This window comes from Mustela lutreola, chromosome 14, assembly GCF_030435805.1.
Source record: "Mustela lutreola isolate mMusLut2 chromosome 14, mMusLut2.pri, whole genome shotgun sequence".
NCBI classification, from domain to species: domain Eukaryota; kingdom Metazoa; phylum Chordata; class Mammalia; order Carnivora; family Mustelidae; genus Mustela; species Mustela lutreola.
Window position 1 is genome coordinate 55,088,019 of NC_081303.1, and position 22,184 is coordinate 55,110,202.

Genomic DNA, 22,184 nt, shown 5'->3' on the forward strand with positions numbered 1-22,184 from the left:
CTATAATCTCAGAGCTTCTAGCTAGAATAACAAGTGTTCCTCTTTAATATATTATCAATTATAATCACTGGGTTACCTCAGTCATCTCTGACTTTGGAAAACCCTTAATATTCGTCAAGAGACTTATACCAAGAAAGAGGAAGATTTTAAAGAGCACCTCAATGAGAATAAATTCAATGGTATTGTGATCATATGCTATTCTTAAATTTTCCGATTGTAAAACTGGTGTTTCTGTAAAAGGGTTTTAAGAATTCTATGTATAATAGTAATTAAAATAAATTCTAAACTGAATTCCTTTCACAAGCTTCCCATAACAAATCCAGTCAGTGACCTTTTGATGCAAAACAAAAACAAAAACAAAACTATAGGGATCACTTAATCTAAGCCCCTTGGACAGACAGAAAACAAGGTTAAGAAAGGTCACAGTTCATTAGAGCCAGATCACAAAATCAGAACTAAAATCTAGGTCTTCTGACTCAGAGTCTACTGTTCTTTCTATCCAGGTATATACCCTTTCTCCATCTGTTTCTAAAATCAATATAACAAAGATATTTGTTTATTATCTACTGGAGATCGGCATCAAATCAGACAATGTTCGAAAGGGGGAATTGAGGGATATGTTCACATACTTTAATGAACTTAAAATCTAACTGAGGAGAAAGGAAAATTACTAAAATAAAGCAGAAGTAAGTGCATTTTAGGATCAGAATTACCTATCCAATGTTTCCCAGAACCGTAAGAAAACTGGTCTATCCAAATGACGTTTGTGATAGCTGAGTTCTAATACTGTTACATCCCATTTCTGAACGTTTGGATCTAGACGAACTTCATCATATTTGAGATGGAAGGCTTTAACTATATGGGGGGAAATAATATTTTTTATTCAAACTGCAATCAAAATTATAAAAATATTTTACAAAAGAATAAAAATAGCCAATATAGACATTAACCAAAAAACTAAACAAAACAAAAAACTTTAAAAAAATCAAACTTTCTTCAACCAAATGAAGCTACATTATAACCAAAGTGATCTTTGAAATAGATGCTAATAAGCACTGTGACAACCTCAAAAACAGTCAATTCAACAGCTATCTATTGAAGGTTTATACATGCCAGCCACTGGGACTGAAATGAGGAATATGGCAGGATAAAATGCATATGGTCTGATGAAAGTTAAGAAGCAGCAGCAGCACCTATTCAAATACAGTATGATAAAGTTGTAGAATATCACAGAAAATTAAAGAGTACCTTGCCCAGACCATGGAATTCAGAGAAGGCTTACATAGGTAATGATCTCTAATCTAAGATCTATAGGTTGAGTAAGATTAGGCAAACACATAACAAAAGTGACCCAGGTAGCCAAGAACATGCTCACAGAGAAAATGGTTTCAGTTAGGAACTAAAGAAATTTAACGGAACTGCATCATACAAAGTAATGTATGTAAAAGGTAAGACCACAGATTCAGAACAATTTTGGCTATGTAGGTCATATTAAGGGGCATGGACTTTTATCTGAGAGATAGGGAGAATCACTTCCAAGTGTTTAGCAGCAACTACTGATATAATTTAGTAATCTAAAGAAGATATTTGCTCAACTTGGGAGAAGATATATGTCTGGCAAGAAAAAGATTCAAGAAATAATTAAGGAATAAGAACTAATGGAACTTGATAAGAAATGATGAAAAGGGAAAAAGAAAAATTTGGAAAGCCTTGTGAGAACGTTACCTAGAAGTAGATAATTAAAGGATATAAAGAGTGAGTCTAGCAAAGGCCCGTAAGAGTATTTCAGGCTTACAGAACAGCTGGTAAAGAGATTCTAAAATGAAAGCAAGCTTGGCCTACTCTATAAACAAGTATAACCTCTTTTGCAGGCAATGTCCTATACGTAGAATTTGGCTATGGTTAAAAAATATGAATTTATTCCATATATAATAGTAAGCCACCAGAAAGTTTACAGTTAGAAGGTGAAATTATTTGGTTTTCATTTTTAATAGTTAATTCTGGGTGTTGGGCAAACAAAAGACTTTAGGTCAAAACCTCCCAAGTAGTGTATATTGCAGAAGGGTTAACAAATGGACCATAAAGTATTACTTTCAATCCTTCTCTCTCCCTGATCATCCAGTTGAATTATCCTGGCTAGGTTACTGTGCAATCAGTTTACCAGCAGTGAAGTTTTTGTTTTACACATACACATGTAAGAAGTTTAGCTTTCCTTTCAATTTACCTTTTTTCTAACATGTAAGATATAATTGTTACTATCATCAACATCTAACATTAGAGGTCTCTAAAGATAAAAATGATAGACTTTGTTACAATTTTTTTGATAGCTACTTTATGGATTATTTGTTCCACACTGCTTGTTGGCCTACTAGCTTTCGATGTTAACAATGAATCAAATTCTTTTTTGCTTGTTTAAGATTTTATTTAAAAAAAAAAAAAAGAAAGAAAAAATTTTACTTATTTGACAGAGAGTGAGAGAGCTCACAAGTAGGCATAACGACAGGCAGAGGGAGAAGGAGAAGCAGACTCCCTGCTGAGCAGACAGCTCAATGCAGGGCTTGATCTCAGGACCCTGGAATCATGACCTGAGCTGAAGGCAGATAGATGCTTAACCAACTGAACCATTCAGGTACCCCCAAAGTATAATTCTTGATGGAAATCCAAGATGAATCATTTGTGCGCACAAAAAGAAACATATAAACATTACTTCTGAATTATTATGCTTTTATATAATTAAAGATCCCCTCATCAGATACATTATTCATTTTGAATTTAATTCAATGTAATGTAATGTAATGTAATTCAATGTAATGGATTTAAACTGAATCATTAAAAGGGCTATATATTATAGCTTCAGAAAACCCATTTTCAAAATATTTACAAGTATAAAAAATCTTAATTTTAAAAAATTTTAAATTAAATAAAGTCAACATTGCAATACTTCCTATTTTCCCCACTACATGTTTCACTTTAATTTTCTCAATAGGATATATTTTAAATCATTCCTTCAAAAAATATTCATCTTTCTATCTATTTATTTAGAGATGGGAAGTAGCATGGCAGAAGAAGAGAGAAAATCTCAAGCAGACTCCCAGGTGAGTGAGGAGCCTGAGGCAGGGCTCAATCTCATGACCCTGAGATGAATTGGGCCGAAATCAAGAGTTAGAAGGTCAACCAACCAAATGAGCCCCCATATCATTCTTTTTTTGAAGATTTTATTTATTTAGCTGAGAGAGAGAATACAAGTGCACAAGCCAGGGAGGAGGCGGAGGGAGAGGGACAAGTATAGACTTCCAGCTTAGGAAGGAGCTCGATGCGGGACTCAGTTCCAGAACTCCAGGAAAATGACCTGAGCCAAAAAGGCAGACCGTTAACTGACTGAACCACCCAGATGCCCATCATTCTTAAAAATATATTAGTTATATTTTTAAAAAAAATGATTTATCTGAAGTTCTAAAAGCCTACCATCCCCCACTCCTTAATTTTAATAGATTTAATTTATATAGTATGTATTTTTCCACTAGAATAGACAACTTTTAAAATTTAAGGTGAAACATGAGAGTCCAAAAAGTTCAAATCACAAATGAGAAAGCATAAGGTTTCTCTAATCATATAAGATATTTTATTAGTATGAAGGAATGGTGGCAAGCAAACTTACACTACGACATCACTATAAAACATCTTTCTTATTCAGAGAAAGACTTTTAGTTTTTAATACTCAGCAAAAAATAGAACAAATGAATTTCTTTTATAAGGAGCCAGTCATCTATCTGGTGGCACAATGAATAATAAAGCAAAATGCTTCACACAATTCAGAATTGTTTATTTTTGGCAAACTGCATGAATCTCATCGACATGATTTTACAGAAACAAGGAAGTAAAAAAATAGACAATGCTCCTGAATAATATTTAGTAGTACAATGATGGCATGTCAGATAACAGAGGAACAACATAATTATACATTACTTATAGATTACATCAATAGATTACTCATGAAAAAAAAAAACTCAATGGATACTAGCATTTTATACAAATCAATACTTATTATCTTTTCTAAAATTTTGTATTCTATTGTGCAGTGTGAAGAAAACAGAAGTTTTTGTTTTGTTTTGTTTTGTTTTAATCAGGGACCATACAGATGCTCCCAAATACCTTCCGTTTTACCCTCGTTATATAGATGTTACTATTTTCTATGTGTGTTATGGGGGAAAGGGTGAAAACCTAGAAAAGGCAGAGTAAAGGAGACCAACTAAGAGCTAAGAGACAATATATTCCTAAATTTCTGGCTAACGTAAGTTACAAAAGAAAACTAATTGAGAAAAAGAAAATCTGGGAATGAGGAAGAGTACAAGACAATTCCTTTGGAACAGGTTGAGTGTGATGTACCAACAGAATCTCACAGAGGAGTTATCTCATGATTAGTGAGATAAACAGACCCAGAATATAAGGCTAGAGACTTAACTTAGAATAAGGGGAGGGTTATAAATGGTAATTGAAAGCTATCAGACTTCCTTGAGAGAGTTACCTATAATAAAGGAGAAGAGAAACAAGACATAAATAGGTAGCTGAAAGCCAGAGGACAAATAGCTGGAGAATCTAAGAGTAACAAATCCCTAGAAAAGAACATTTTAAAAAAGAAGAAATAAGGAGGTCAAAAGTATCTAATATTTGGGTCCCTGGTAAGTTTGGTGAGAATAGTTTAGTAAAGAGCAAGAGAGCCAAACAGCAAACTATGAACTGAATAAAAAATTAGTATAGACAATTCAAAAGTTTCATAAAAGGAAAGAGAGGAGCTAGAGTTGAGGTCACGAGAAAGGGTTTTCAGATGGGAAGTGGCAAGAGTACTTTCATTTTAAATGCTAATACAAAGTATTCATCAAGGAAGGAAGACTGAAAACAAAGAATAATTTATGGAAGAAAATCGTAATTCGTAACTGTATAAAAAAGTCTCATCTAAATTTCGTTAAGACTACCAATCTGGACAAAACAATTAAATATCATTACATTCTGAATGAAAGTTAGGCAGCATTTACATCTTTAAAACAGTGTTATTTTTTTTTCTTGTTACAACACTATTCAAAAAGGCAAGCAAGTAGGTAAGATATTCGTGTTCATGGACATTTTACTTTTATTAAAATTCCCATTTTCTCTATCTTTAACTTTCTATTTATCAACACTGTGCGTTATTCAAGTTTCAGGAATAACATAAAAATCTATCACAATATTAGTTATATTAGAATCACTTTCTAAAATGAATTAAAGTAGAAAAGAATAAATGATTAAAACTTCCAAGCTTGGGGAGTTTCCATCTTGGAAGAATGGTGGTAACCACTAAATACGCTGAAGTTGCTTAAAAAAAAAAAAAGGCTGGATTTTACAGTAGTACAATCTATATTCATAATAACTTAAGTTGTCATTTCTAATAAACATACTTGCTTTGTGAGAATGCTTTTTAAAAAACAATTTTACTATGGTACTAACTTCACTGGGTACTCAAATTAAATAATAATTGGAATATCTCTACTGTAAAAACCAGATTAAATTAATCTACGTTTAGTGTACGTAACTATACCAATACACCAATAGATAAAAGCCACATGAAACATTCATTTAACAGATAGCTACTGAATGCTTCCCCTGTGCCAGGCACTCTTCTGTGATAACAATTCAAGGGTAAACAAGGCAGAAAAGGCTCCTCCCACCAAGGAACTTGGCCTTACAGCCAGGGAAGACTTACAATAAAGATATAAATAAGATAATATCAAACAACAGTAAGTACTATCATGAGAACAGAAGAGCTTGAAGAGTAACTGGAAGAAAGTAATGGCTGTTTCCAGGTTGGTCAGAGAAGGATTCTCAGAAGAAAATACTTGAACTTAGACTTGAATGAAAAGAAAAAGTCAAACATGCTACAATCATTCCAGACAATGGAAAAAGCTGGTAAAAGTCATATGGTATTTTAAGTTCTCACTATACATGTTCAGCAAAAGTCAACCCATTTAAAACTGGTCATCAATTTTAATAAAAATGTGTGGATGTGCAAAAATGCTAATGCTTTTTAAGTAACCTAATATAGGGAATGGGAGATAATTCACTTTTAAATATAAGTACACCCAAAAATATTAATGTTCAAAAAAGACTTTAAAAATATTTCACTGGTGCTTAAAAATTAGCATATGTTAATGGAATCATTTGATATACACATCATATAAGCATAGCCATAGATGGCTTTCTCTTATATAAAAGCAAGACCATTTCTATTTTGGATAAGCAGTAAAAATAAAGAGAATCTTACTTTTAGCAAATATGTCAACTGGTGATCCATCAGGCAAAAGCCATGGCCATCCTTTGAACTGCCATGCAGGACCTTGCACAAAAACTGCTACAACCCGATCCCTATAAATACAAAAGGGGCAGGATTAGAGCTCCGGGGTTGAGACAATACCTCAAACATGAACTCTGATTACTATAAATCCTTAAGGAAAGGATTCAATTACTCATGCGATATAATCTACTGTCAACAAATCTGTGAGGCAAATTAGATAACTCTTTGTTATAATGCCACCATTAGAGCACACTAATGATTGCTACACTTCCCATGCATCTGTTTTTTGCACCTAAGTCTTTCAAACATAATTACACACACAATCCTTATAAGTAATCTTTTTAACCTTTTGACCTGCTGTTCTACTAGAATAAAGGTCCACTTTTCCTATGCAATGGGAAACAAGAGTTGATATATTAATTGAAAAAGTTGGTTTTAAAAAGATATCATCTAGGGGCACCTGGGAGGCTCAGTGGGTTAAGCCTCTGCCTTTGGCTCAGGTCATGATCTCAGGGTCCTGGGATCTAGTCCTGAGCTCCCGCTCAGCAGGGAGCTTCCCCTGCTTGTGCTCTTTCCTTCTCTCATTGTCTGTCAAATAAATAAATTGCCCCCCCCAAAAATCATCTAAAATTCAAATATGTTTTAAATACTTTAATTTAAAAACATTATAAATTACAGTAACTCACCAACCATTTTATAAAGCCCCCAAGTCCTTATTTTTGAGTTCTGATTATTTGGAAAGTAATCTTGAGTATAAAAGCCATCAGACTTTAATTTTTCCAATTGTTTACATTTCACTCACCTAAATTCTATTGTCATTTTCTTTTCTTTTATTTTAAGTAGGCCCCATGCCCAGTGTGAAGCCCAACACAGTACTTGAACTCACAACTCTGATATCAAGACCTGAGCAGAGATCACGAGACGGAGCCACTCAGGTACCCCTATTAGCATTTTTTTTTTTAAGATTTTATTTATTTATTTGACAGACAGAGATCACCAGCAGGCAGAGAGGCAAGCAGAGAGAGAGGAGGAAGCAGGCTCCCCGCCGAGCAGAGAGCCCAAAGCGGGGCTCGATCCCAGGACCCTGGGATCATGACCTGAGCCGAAGGCAGAGGCTTTAACCCACTGAGCCACCCAGGCGCCCCCCTATTAGCATTTTTTAAAGTAACTTATCTTCTCAACCATTCAACTGTTTTCCTAAAAAGAACAAATCCTTCTCTGGGCCCTCATATTTCATTAGCTCAGAAAATATTTATTTAAATTGAAAAATTATATGTATAAAAACCATAGACAGTTTAAGCCTAGAACTAAAGTGAGAGTAAAACTATAATATAAACAATAACAGCTAACATTAATTAAGATGTACTATGAGCATTCACTATGTGCCAGTGCTGTTCTAAGCACCTTCCACAGTACATATGTTAATAACACTGAATCTTCCAAACAATCCACTGAGGTGAGTACTATTATTACCCCCATTTTACAGATGAGGAAATAGAAGTGTATAGACAGTCCATTAGTCAGAAGAGAAATGTAAGGAAGAAGAGGAGTGAGGAGCAAGACGGAATGATTACTCTTGTGCACTGGTTATGCTAGAATGTTCCTGTGTGAGGACTGAGAAATCATGAGAACAGCCAGCCCAGTACCATAATGGAAATAGTTTTAACCTCACAATTCCCTTAAATGGTCTTAGGAATGCCCAGAGGTTAGCAGATGATACTCTGATAACCAGTGCATTAGAAGATAGAACCAACAAAGCATTAAACCAGGGTTATCTTCTATTCAAGTAAAAGACCTATAGCAACAATTCAAGTTACTATGAAAAACCACAGCTTAAAATTCTTAACCTATACAAAATCTCTAAGGCTAACATTAAATCTTAAAAAATGTCCTCCCTGCTTAGGACATAAGGTCCATAGTGCAAAACTATCTTTGGTAATAGAGCACACTATTAAATGGCCTCTTAATTTCATGACATAGCTTGTGCCATATAATAGCTGAAACCCCAAGGCACCTGCCAAACTAAAGAAAATTTGCTGGAGAGACATCACCTAGATCCTACTGGGTTTCACAGGGTTAAGAGGTAAGCAGGATAATAAAAATACTACTCTCAGTGAGTTCTTGAAAAGACAATTATCAGAGAAAGAAAGAAGGTAAGGAAAATATTATTCCTAAGTTATGAAATTAATGATTAGGGACCTAGCTAATATATAAGAGCAATGTTTTGTAGCACGGTGACAGCACCTGTACACACTGTATTTTTTCTGCAAATAACTGTAAACATATAATACAAATGGTGTAACTTTTCTTCTTCCTACAATTTCTAAAGTTGGTATCTGAAATTTTCATCTTACTTCACATAATAAATTTTTTAAAAGATTTTATTTATTTATTTGAGAGAGAGAGAGCATGAAAGGAGAGAAGGTCAGAGGGAGAAGCAGACTCCCCGTGGAGCTGGGAGCCTGATGAGGGACTTGATCCCAGGACTCCAGGATCATAACCTGAGCCAAAGGCAGTTAGTTGCTTAACCAACTGAGCCACCCAGGTAGCTAAATTTTTAACATAAATTTTTAAATTTTTAACATATTTATACTCTGAGTGCCCTGACTTCCTAATGTGTGAAGACTAATGAGTACTTTAAAGGTAAGCCAGATAACTCATCAATGTGTTGTATTCTCTATGTCAGAGAGATGTACTCTCAAACTCTGTATTTTTATTCCAGCTTTGATTAATAAAATAATTTAAGATAATTCACATTATCTGAGTTTATAGGCACTCTGTTATAAATAGTTTAATATTCTTTAAAGGACAATTTAACGCAATCAAAGAGCTAAACCAGAGTAATCATGTTATTCTTTTCATTAAATTATTCCCTACAATAAAAGTAACAATTCTTTCATTTATCATTTCTTACCCCAAAGTGTGAATTCTCCAAATCAAAAATCTGAAACTATAGCTCTTGAAACAACATTAGTCTATTTGGAAATTTTGCTCTAAAGACTGACTCAGAAAAAATAAACAGTAAAAAGAATTTTTACTAAATTTTCCAGAAGTTAGTGTGGGCACACGAGTGGTAGGGAAGAAGCAAAGGGACAAGCAGACTCCTCACTGAGTGGGGAGCCTGACAAGGACCCAATCCCAGGACCCTGAGATCATAACCTAAGCCAAAGTCAGATGCTTAACCAACTGAGCCACCCAGGACCCCTGAAGTTAGTGTTTCTTATAAGTAAAAAATAAAGTTTAGCTATCCAAATACATTTTTATTTAGGTATTACTAAAATGTGAACATTATTAATGACCAACTTAGACATTAATGCAGTTTTTAGGGATAGTTTCTATTTAGAACTCATGACAAAATTTGGTACTTTTTAATTATACAAAAAAGATTAAGGACTACAATAAAAGTATAGATCATCTTACCAGTCTTGAGGCATAAGTTTAAGGGGCTGGTCTACTACTCTATAAGGAACTGTGACACTAATTGCAGTGCCCCCTGGTTGCATCTGATCTTTTCTTCTCTGTATTAAAGTTTCATTTTCTCGTTGGCAGCCTTGTTTCTTCTTTTCATCTGATGGAACAAATCTTTGAAAAAACAGAGATGAGAAAAGGTCAAATGTTGCAACGTGATGCAAAAAGGAAAATACATTATATTGAAAATTTTAAACCAAACCTTTTTTTTTTTTTAAATGAACCTGCTCTGCATGTACAGATCACAATGTATGGAGAGTATAATCTTTCCTTTCCACGAGAGTACTCAGCTCACACAGGCCATAAATCGATGTATATGTCTGTATCTGTGTCTCTCACACACAGTCACACACAATTTATATTCATTCATCTAGCACTTAGCATTTTCCAAAGTTACATAAAAGACCATACTAACCCTTGATTTTTCAAATGCTAGTAGAAAGAAATTTTATTATAAATCAAAACATCACTTGAGGGACGCCTGGGTGGCTCAGCTGGTTAAGTGGCTGCCCTGGGCTCAGGTCATGATCCCAGCGTCCTGGGATCCAGTCCCACATCGGGCTCCTTGCTCGGCAGGGAGCCTGCTTCTCCCTCTGCCTCTGCCTACCACTCTGTCTGCCTGTGCTCGCGCGCGCGCTCTCTAACAAATAAATAAATAAATAAAATCTTTAAAAAACAAACAAACAAACAAACAAAAAACATGACCTGAAATGATGATATGGCCTCTTCACGGATAGGTGACTTAGCCCAAAAGCTTCACAAGACACCCCTTTTCATGGATTATGACTTAGCAAAATTAGAAAAATGTTATCTAATTTCAGGGTTGCTTTGCAAATTTTCAAGGAGGAATTAAATAAGTATATGCCAATTGTCTTAGTATAAATACTGCTAGTAATTCTGTAAATTACCAACTCTACCATGGGATTCAATTCTCTACTTTATAACAACAGATATTCTCAAAAATAATTTAGCAATGTGCAGGGCTGTTCTCAGCTCTAGATTGTTGGTGTTCACAAAGCATTTCCAAATGGTCTTCTTTTAAAAACATGCATACTCCAGATACACACTCTATTAGCCTATTTTATTAGCTATGGTCTGGCACTGCCAATTAAATAAGGGCAATGCAATCGTTACATTGAGACTCATTCCCCCTCTAAAGTTTTAGGCAAATAAATGGGGGTGGAGGGGATGCACAAGCACTTTCACTTGGTAGAGTCCTTTGAAAACTTTCAATATCACATGCTAAATAAATTCATCATTAGTAATACTGCTCTTATACTCATGAAAGTTTTTAATAGATGTGATTGTGATAAATGGAACTTCATTTTTTAAGAACAATTTTATTTATTTATTTGACAAAGAGAGAAAGATCACCAAGTAGGCAGAGAGGCAGGCAGAGGGAGAGGAAAAAGCAGGCTCCCTGCTGAGCAGAGGGCCAGATGTGGGCCTCAGTCCCAGGACCCTGAGACCAACTGTGACCTGAGCTGAAGGCAAAGGCTTAACCCACTGAGCCACCCAGGCGCCCTGGAACTTCATTTCTGAGCTGTTTTCATATCCATATCAGAATCTGAGAGAAGAGTTAAGATTTGCTTATCACTTAAAAACCTCCTCCAGATAATCATTTTACTCCCTATGGATTTTGGTTATTTATTAATCAAGCCCACTTAGAAAATGCCAAATATAATACTAACACTGAATAATTAAACACTTTAAAATTGACATGCACTGTTGGAAACAGTTTTCATATATGACTACAACAAAAATGTATCAACTTAACAGTAATATATTGCGCTAGTTACACAATATACACAGTTGTACAAAACACACAGTCACTATCCTCTTGAAGCTTACATTCCAAAACAAAGTGGTCTCACTGCCAAGAGAAAGATGCTTTATCTCATTCTATTTCTAAATGGGACTGAAATGTTTATATTCTTAAATATAATATTGCATCTCACTCTTGCAGCTTTTGGAATTTTAAATGTAAAAATAAAAAACTACTTATGCAAAATTACTTATAATCTTTAATGAATCATAATATACATACAAATGAGTGATCTATAATATCCAAATTTTAAAAGTCTAAAAACATCTATTCAACTTCTAATGCATTAAAAAATGAGTTACATAGCATTTGCATGTTCACATATTTGCTGACAGAAATTTCAACAAAGTTCTGAGTAATTAACATGGTTCTTTAACTATCATCTTACAATTTTTAGATGTTCTAGTATTTTAATTTCTGAATATATCTAGGTCTTTAGAATGGAAACCTTCACTGTAGTAAAATGCAGCTGTTTTCCAAAACGTTTTTCGGCCTTGATTTCATGTGGTAACATAAGGAGAGATCTTCTATCCTATTCTCCTAAACTTAAAGTCAGAGTAATAATACAGACTTCCTCAAGCAGATAACAGTCAATCATCAGATGGATCCACTTACTTGTGGAACATAAGGAGTAACTGCGGAGGACACTGGCAGATGGAGAGGAAAAGGGAGTTGGGGGAAATCGGAGGGGGAGACAAACCATGAGAGACTGTGGACTCTGAGAAACAAACTGAGGGTTTTGGAGGGGAGGGGAGTAAGGGGGTTAGGTGAGCCTGGTGGTGGGTATTATGGAGGGCACATATTGCATGGAGCACTGGGTGTGGTACATAAACAATGAATGTTGGAACACTGAAAAGAAATAAAATAAAATAAAATGGAGGAAAAAAACAACCACCACCACCAACCAACCAAAACAACAACCAAAAGCAAAAAAAAAACCCAAAAAACAAAACAAAACAAAAAAACGACCCCCTCCAAAAAACAACCCCAAAAAACAATGTAGACTTCTCTATCCATGGAAGGCACTAGCAAGTGAACTAAACTCAAGCTTTTTTTTTTTTCTTTGTTATTTTTTTAAACTATATTTCACTAGGATCCTGGAGTTAAGAAATAGAGCCCAAATTCTGCTCAAGGGAGGGAATCTAATAGAAGTTTCCTTCTTTTAAAAAGTCAGGGATTAAATTTACCATAAAGCTTGAAATAAACCCAGTACCCAATCTTTTTTCTGTACCCCACCTCTAGCCATTATCAACATCCTGGAAACTGCAAGGAAAATCAAATCTCAGAACTGTAAATTGGCCCTCACCTGAATTTGAGGCAAGAATTAAGCACCCTGACCACAATGATTGATTGAGAAATAAACACATTATCCAAGCCAGGCCAATGAGACTTTAAATCTGAATTTTTGCTAGAGTTATTGGGAAATAGGCACTATCTTTCTACTGTGATCAGTAACCTGGAGTGTTTGATAGTAGTTCTCTTTGACTCTGAAAGGGGAGAATCAGAGAGATGGAGACTAACTCCTGATTGTATCATTTCAACAGTAAATCCAGCTGTGTCAGAAGTCAGGACTGTTCAGTCACATTGAGTCAATAAAGTTTTTTTTTTTTTTTTTTTTTTTTTGATAAAGCTACTCTGAGTTGGTATTTATCATTTACAACTAAAAATGTTCTAACAAATATAACTGGAATTGTATAATGGATGTGATGGATGAATGTATGTGATTTGGAGAAATATTATTATGTCCATTTACTTATCCAATATTTGCAATTATTTATTCTACTCTACATTCCATGAGTAAAGGAGTGTGGGTGATGATGCAACTAAAGTTACTACTATTTAAATAAGTATAGTTCCACTGAAATAATTCTATTAGTACTACCAAAGAATAAAATTCAAATAAATGACATAGCTAAATAAATTACAGACTTTATATTATTTTAAAAACAGCAAATTTATGAATTATTTCCCAGGTTAAAAATATAGTTTTCCTTTTTCCTAATAAAAGAAGTTGGAATTTGAAAAGTAGAGAAAAGAAAAAGCAACAATGTCTGGATGTTTAAAAACCTCAAACTGAGAATTTAACTTATTTTATTTTTTTTTTTAAAGATTTTATTTATTTATTCGACAGAGAGAGATCACAAGTAGGCAGAAAGGCAGGCAGAGAGAGAGAGGAGGAAGCAGGCTCCCTGCTGAGCAGAGAGCCCGATGTGGGACTCGATCCCAGGACCCTGAGATCATGACCTGAGCCGAAGGCAGCGGCTTAACCCACTGAGACACCCAGGCGCCCCCTGAGAATTTAATTTAAAGTGATGTAATACTGGCAATGCTCCCAGGTACTTAGCATACACAAATATAAAATTTTTTCTGGATTACCCCTCCCCCCACCCCTGCCCACCTTCATTTTGGAACTCAAAGAGTTTCCACAGAAAAAATTCTAAGGAAAGTGAACAGTAAATGAAGACAATGAAAAACATTAAATGTACTAAAAAAAAACTAAACACACAAGGCAATGAGAGGTATCATGAAAGAAACAACTGTCAAAAGAAAAAGGTAACTAAGGACTTCTAATAATGCCATTATCAAAGATCAAAGCTTATAAAACACAACTGCAGATATGTACAAGAGGGAAAAAAATACTTTTAAAAAGACCAAAGAGGGGCACCTGGGTGGCTCAGTGGGTTAAAGCCTCTGCCTTTGGCTCAGGTCATGATCCCAGAGTCCTGGGATTGAGCCCTGCATCAGGCTCTCTGCTCAGTGGGGAGTCTGCCTCTCTCTCTCTCTCTCTCTCTGCCTCTCTGCCTACTTGTGATCTCTGTCAAATAAATAAATAAAATCTTAAAAAATAAACAAATAAATAAAAAGACCAAAGATTTGAAAAAGTACTAAACAGAACTACTAAAATTTAAAGTCCCCGAAAGAGAAGAGAAGGGGGATGGGAGTAGGTGTGAATGTAAAGGGGCCAGGACTCAGAACTGACACCCCCCCCCCACCACAAATCCATATACCTTTAAAAAAAAAAAAATTTTTTTTTTAAATTTATTTATTTAGACAGAGAGAGAGAGAGCACAAGAAGAGTGGTAGACAGAGGAAGAAACAGGCTCTCCGCTGAGCAGGGAAGCCAATGCAAGGCTCAATCCCAGGACCCTGGGATCATGACCTAACCTGACTTGAAGGCAGACATTTAACCGATTGAGCCACCCAAGTGCCCCACCCAAGTGCCCCACGAATCCATACACTTAATTATAATGAATCCTCAAGGCGGGTATACAAGAGATCTACATCTAGATGTACAAATTTAGATGAACAAATTCAGATGAACAAATTTAAAATGGTCCTTAAAATAACCAGGTAAAGCAGATTTCCTCATAGGATTGGATATCACACCAGTAGGTGACTTATGGAACCAACATAGGAAGCTAGAATGTAGCCCAACAGTATCCTCAATGTAATGGGCGGGGGGGGGGGGGGGGGGGGGGAGGGAGAGGGGAAGAATTCCTTTATTTGTTTTCCAAAGTGGTTGAATCCTTTTGCATTACCTGTGGCTGATGGGAACATAAATTGCTCATGGTCCTGAGTAAACTCCAGTAATTGTTCTGCCTGCTTCTTCCCAAAGCCTCAAGTAGTTTTCTCATATGAATGTGCTCTACAGTATCTGACTAATGTGAGGGGAACCCTCTAGATATTTTTGAAGCACTCTCTATGTGTAATCTCTCTTCTTTGGACCTCTGTCCTGGGATGCTATCATCATGGCTAGAATCATGTCATCCAATCACTTTATTTAAATAAATTTACAGTCCTACTAAAACTCCTCTCAAGATCACATTTATAATTTTATGTAAAATGTACTTTTTAATACTTTCATAATATAACCTTAACTTTGTTACTTAGGGATGTTTAAAGTTAAGGTGGGTTGTGTTTTGTTTCATTTACCTATGAAGGGCTAAAAAATTGAAAAATCCTTAATTTTAAATGAAACCAAATAAAATCTGTGCCAAAATGAGCTATGGGGTACAGCCAGTACTATAATTGTGTGGAGGAGGTTTCAATTATGCATTAATTACATAGCAAAGCCTCCAGCTGACTCAAACTGTAGGGGAGATGTCAGTTGCAATGAGGTGTTAAACAATGAAGGGAGTGTTTTATACTTAGAAGAAAAATTAGGCTCAGTCTATCCTAAGAATGTAGTCTATTTAATTGTTTGGTTTCTCTGTTGTGAGTCTAAGGAGAAAACCACTAAAATTTTCTTTGTGATTTCTTTGCACTGTTTACTATCTTCCATTATAAACAATACTTAAGATTTAAATTTGTAATACCCTCAGATGAGCACCGTAAGTTTCTGAATAATGAAAAACTAAAGGCAAAATTTGTTGTTTAATATTCCAAAAACTTACTGTGAATTTTCTATAACCATTAAGGTATATTTATAAAAAATATATATAAATAGCTGTCAATTACTAAAAATTGTGAGAGTTGGAAATACTGAATTTACAAATCATAAAAATCAAAGAATTACAAAGGGCTTTAAAAATTACCTGATCCAAATATAATTAGGTACAAAAAATACAATGCCAAGTATAATGAGACTTCATAGGAACTAAAATCAAATCCCAGATACAGATAAACTATCAAAAAAGGAATTTGAAAATAGACATACACTAAATGAAATGCACAAACACACACAAAACCTGAATTTCAAGTACGTAAGTCTGCCATTTTCCAAATTACCAATGTGTTTCTCCCTCGTTTTCTGTTTCTTAGACATTTATTTAATATCCACCATTGGACAAACACTGTTTTCAAAGATGGAGGTCCAAATAACAACAAAGTAACAAGCCCTTTTCTCTAATGAGTCACAAGTATTAGTTGGAACTGTGAATTCCAACTGGGTGCCAGATTGCCAGATTGTAAAACACACAAAGCATCACAAAACAAAAACAAAAATATAGATGCATATCATACTTCACAGAATATAAACAATGAAAAAACTGCACTTGTATATTCATTAGAAGGTGGAAAGAAGACACAAGAATGCTAAAAAAAAACCACCAAAAAAACCTTTTTAAAGCAGTTAATGAAATCCATTTTTGTGTGGGTCTGACACAGTTTCAGCTACATTATCAAAATTCAAGGAGGGCCAAAAGATTGTATTTCTTATTCACCCAATTGTAGGTGACTTGAGGAAGTAATTCATGTAATTCATAACACTGTAAGAACACTAAATGAAAAAAGTCTAAAGTATAAAACAGAAATCCTTCTTTCCCTACTGTTAATGGAAAAAAAAGTTCAGCAAAAATTTCATTCAAATACTAAAGAAAAAATACTGTATAGATATATTTGTGCCTCATTACCTATATTTTTTATAAAGCTATTTAATTCATAAGGTACTTAAATTCAATTCTGCATTTGTTAAAACCTGAAATCAAGTTTTGTAACTTATTTTGTATCTCATTTTTAATTAGTCATAAGTTATTGTAGAAGCAGTTATGATTTTCTTTTTGGAGGTCAGGTTGCTTTTGTTTTCTTCAAGAATTGTCATTGTTATTTTACTGAGAAAGAAGGCAGAGCATTCACATTCTTTTCCTGGATACTAATTATGTTATTGACTGAAAATATTTTCCTAGTTACCACCAGAAATATTTAACAAGAATTTTCAATGTTAGATCAAACTACAAAATATTGTTATTGTACTTAACAGTGAATATAAGGCCCTGAATATTGCAGAAGAGTATTCTGTTCCAGAATAAAACCCAATTTCTTTTTCTAAAATTTATTTATTTTAGAGAAAGAGAGAGTGCAAGCACGCATGTAGAGGAGGGTGGTCCTCAAGCGGACTCCCACAGAGCACAGAGCCCGATGCTGGGCTCCACCTCCCTCATCTCACAACCTGAGTGGAAATCAACAGTCAGGTGCTTAGGGCGCCTGAGTGACTCAGTTGGTTTAAGCATCTGTCTTGGCTCACGTCATGATCCCAGAGTCCCGGGATGAAGCCCCACGTCAGGATTCCTGCTCTTGTGGGAGCCTGCTTCTCCCTGCCACTCTCCCTGCTTGTAGTCTCTCTCTCTCTGAGTCAAATGAATACATAAAATCTTAAAAAAACACAAACACTTGCAAAGAAAAAAAGAGATGTTTAACTGAATGAGCCACCCAGGTGCCCCTAAAACCCGATTACTTAATCTGAATGTTTGTTAAGAACCTCCATTATCAAAGGTTAAAATAACTAAACTGGTCCTTGGGAAACCTGGCTGTATTTCCTGCTCTGCAAACAACAACCGGAGTAGTCTTTACGCTTATCTCTCAGCATTTTCATTTAAGGTAAGAGTGTATTCTGACGATCCTTTTTGGGTCTCAAAATCTAGAAAATAGTAAATGTCAAGTATTTCCTTAGATTATTAACATAAATCACTATGGTTACGTACGATCTCACTAACACCACATTATTTGTGAGAGGAGCTAGATGACGTTTTTAATGGGTAGTATATTATTGCTGAGTCTAATTTGATTCTGAACTTTTCTTCAAGATGTGATTTGTTTATAAGTTAATGTCAAAGAAAATTATACTTTTCACTGTACTCTCAATAATAAGGCATTAAAATTGGGTTTTATACTAACTGCTGGAACATATTTTATTTCTCATCAGTTACAACAAATGATTCCTAACACAATCATGTGAGCTCCAAGAAGGTTGAGCTTGCAGTGTATTTACCTACATAACACTTTGATTTTTAGTTATTGCTCTGTAGTGTTGAATGAACTAAGTACAGACAGATTAAATACACCTTATAAAATTCCAGTTCCAATCATTATAAAAACCCTTCCAAGAAATGTCAGATAAAATATAACAAATACCTGAAATGTATATCTGAGCTGGAAAGAAAATAGTCATGGGCCAGAAATCACTGGTGCTGCAGTGGATGAAAACGGAAGACAGGAACACTTTCTTGAGACTTGGTTTTTACCACCCACACAAAGGATGGACACAAAGAACTAGAAATGGAACCTTACATGAGGTAAACAATCAACAAAAGGATAAACTAGGGGAAAAAAATTCCAAGTAAGTTTTAAGGACGTGTATCCATCGTGATCTGGCTATAGTGTAGGGGAGGAAAATGGAGTCCTCAATAATTTGTCAGCCAAGAGCCTACCCCAATGTCACTCTGGTCTACTATGCATTTGAATTTATGCTATGCTGGTGGACTAGAAATCCTCGAATTGAGAATTTAACAAAAAATCAACTTTAAGGGGTGCTTGGCAGTTCAGTAGGTTAAGAGTCTGCCTTCAATTCAGGTCATGATCCTGAGGTCCTGGGGTCCACTTTGGGATCCCTGCTTCTGCCCTCTCCCCCCAACCTCTGCTCATGCTCTCTCTCTCAAGTAGATAAAATTGTCAAAAAAATTAATAAAAAATAAAAAAAAAAACAAATAAAAATCAACTTTAGACTTGTCATATTCCCTGTGGCACCCAACAAAAGCAAATTTATAAAAATCATTCTGTAAGTAAGGGATGTCTTCAATCCAGAATTTCTTCAAATAATTAAAACTTAGTGAGCAAAACTCTAAATATATAACAAATGCCAAGACTTAATCACTAATTACATAAGGTAATTGGACAATCTGATGATTCCTATTTAATAAGCACCATTAGAGAGTACCAAATACTAGGAAAAGGTTGTAACAGAATACCTTTAAGCCCTTTCTCTCCAACTAATGACCATAACACACACCACTCTTATCCTCTAAAACATTATGTAGAATATATAGTGTTGGGCTTTCCTTTTTCTTTCACCTACCTGATGAAAAGCAGAATGAACAATCTTAAAATGCTAAATATCCAGCAGTGTTTAAGTGAGTCTGTAAACAATTTACCCATTTTAATAATCAGCATGACTGACAAAAATCGAAACAACACTATAGGATAGGGTGACCGCTTTTTCTTCAAATACATTTTACTATATTTGAACTATATGAATTCCTCAATAAATGTTTAGAAATTATTCTCTTGTATTAACTCATGGGTCTGTATGTGGGAAGAGGGAAAACAAATTTTCCCCTTGAAAGTATTTTATTAAAATGACTGTATTTTGGGATGCCTGGGTGGCTCAGCCAGTTAAACATCTGCCTTTGGTTAGGGTCATGATCTAAGGGTCCTGGGATCAAGACCCACACTGGGCTCCTTGCTCACTGGGACACCTGGCTTCTCCCTCTGCCTGCTGCTTCCCCTGCTTGTGTTCTCTCACTCACTCTCTCGGACAAAAAAAAAATCGTTAAAAAACATAATAATAAAATGATTGTATTTAATTTATTAAGTCTAGTATCACACAGGCAAAGAGAAAATGAACTTGTTAAAAAGGAGACAAGCATAGCTTAGCTGAACAAAGCGGCTGAAACACCTGTGCTGCCGCCACCCCACCATGCAGACATACATGACACAGTGCCTTGCCCACACACATTTTTCAGTTTTAAATGAAAGACTGTTAATTCAAGATAATGTATACTATATTAAATTGTAATAACTTAGAACAAGGTCCACCCACAATTCACAGATGCAAACAAAAAAACAACACCAATAGCACAAATAATCATCATGAGAATCTAGCATATGACATTTACAATGAGAAGCAAGCAAGGTGGATATCCTTGTCATGAGCAAAAGCGGACATCCAGAAATTACTAGCGAAACCACGGATTATCTGCCATGCTAGTAATAATGCTCAAAAACTTGACAGCACTCTGAAAATCACTTAACCATGGCTCATTTTGAGCCTTGCAAATGTACATATAATTGAAAGTTACTTAAAACAATTTTAACCCTGCCAGTTTTCCTCTGTAAATGACAGCCAATACAAGAAGTATAAAGATTTTAAAAAACTCATCATGATCTCTGAAAGTGGCACACCTATTCATACTAACTAAAAAATAAATACTTCTAGAAAATACTTAAAGTCTGAAGCTGGTTGGGTAGGGGAGAGATTATGTACACACCATGATGTGTGTTTATTAGAGCAGTTTGAGTGTAACTGTGATTATATTCATTTTAAACAGGAAATGAGGAAGGAAGAGAAAGACTAAAATTTTCAGGTACAAAATTCCAGTTACAAATGAAAATGGTACACATTTCTAGTTACAAATAAATACATCCTAGGGATGTAAAGTACAACACATTGATTACAGTTAATAATATTGCATTGCATATTTGAAAGTAGTCAGGAGAATGGAATTTTAAAGTTGTCATCTCAAGAAAAACATTTTGCAACTATGTATAGTGATGGATGTTAACTGGACTTCTGTGGTGATCACTCTGTGATATATACAAATATTAAATTCTTACACTGTATACCCAGAATTAATAATAACGTCAAATAAACTATATCTCAATAAAAAATATTTCTGGAAGCTAAGTATCTAAGAATTTTAACATAGGATATAGGTTTCATTTTAACTTCAATTAAATTTTACTAATTTCTAGGGTAAAAAGACTATATTCCCAACCTCCACCATCCCCTACACCCCGGGTAAACAATATATACAGAAGTTTTTATCACTTTTCCCAATCTTTTTTTTTTTTTTTAAAGATTTTACTTATTTGACAGAGACACAGCAAGAAAGGAAATAGAAGCAGCAGCAGTGGGTGAGGGAGAAGCAGGCTTCCCTCTGAGCAGGGAGCCAGATGCGGGGCTCAATCCCAGGACCCTGGGATCATGACCTGAACCTAGGGCACCTGCTTAACGACTGAGCCATCTAGGTGCCCCACTTTTCCCATTCTTTACTACTACTTGGAGAAGGGGAGAAGGAGAGAACTGGAATTTGTTTTAGAACTTCCTCAAGCTCTTCAGAAAAAAGTCAAAACAATTCATATTAAAAATTAACATAATAGTATCCTTTTCATTAGAACTTGTGCCAAAACTTTCCCTATTTTTCCTAAAGGATCCAGAGAGAAAAGACTATACAGTGGACCCCTAAACAACACTGGTTTAAAGTGCATGGGTCCACTTATACAGAGGATTTCAGGATTTCCGCCTGCCACATAAATGCAACTCAGGCGCCTGGTGGCTCAGCTCATTAGCATCTGCCTTAAGCTCAGGTCATGGTCGCAGGGTCCTAGGACTGAGCCCCACATCGGGTGCCCTCATCAGAGTCTGCTTCTCCCTCCCTCTCTGCCCTCCATCCCACATGGCTCATGCTTGCTCTCTCTCAAATAAATAAGCCAAATCTCTTAAAAAAAATACAATAATGTATTTTCTCTTCCTTGTGATTTTTTAACATTTCTTTCTAGCTTACTTTATTGTACAAAACATTATATAATACATATAACATACAAAATATGTGTTAATAGACTGTTATGTTACATATTACTTATGTTATCATTAAGGCATCCATCAACAATAGGCTATTACGAGTTAAGTTTCTGCAGGAGTCAAAAGCTCGATGTAAATTTTTTATTGTGTGGGGGATCGATACCGCAAACCCCTGCATTGTTCAAGTACTCTGTACTCTGCTCTGAAAATTATACTTCAGACTATCTACAAAGCCTATAGCACAGAAGCTGAAATCGTTTTCTCCAAATAAG

General features: G+C 35.1%; 1 protein-coding gene across 2 annotated transcripts in view; it reads right to left on the reverse strand.

Annotated features, from left to right (window-relative positions):
- Positions 1–22,184, reverse strand: part of CDC73 (cell division cycle 73) — a 120,713-nt gene that overhangs the window by 10,934 nt on the left and 87,595 nt on the right. The window contains exons 14-16 of one of the 2 annotated variants that reach the window (XM_059146948.1): positions 9,746–9,907; positions 6,296–6,396; positions 714–855 (exon numbers count right to left, since the gene is read on the reverse strand). In XM_059146948.1, the coding sequence (XP_059002931.1) occupies positions 714–855; positions 6,296–6,396; positions 9,746–9,907 (405 nt within the window). The remainder of the gene's footprint in view (positions 1–713; positions 856–6,295; positions 6,397–9,745; positions 9,908–22,184) is intronic. The other variant, XM_059146949.1, reaches the window with a different exon arrangement.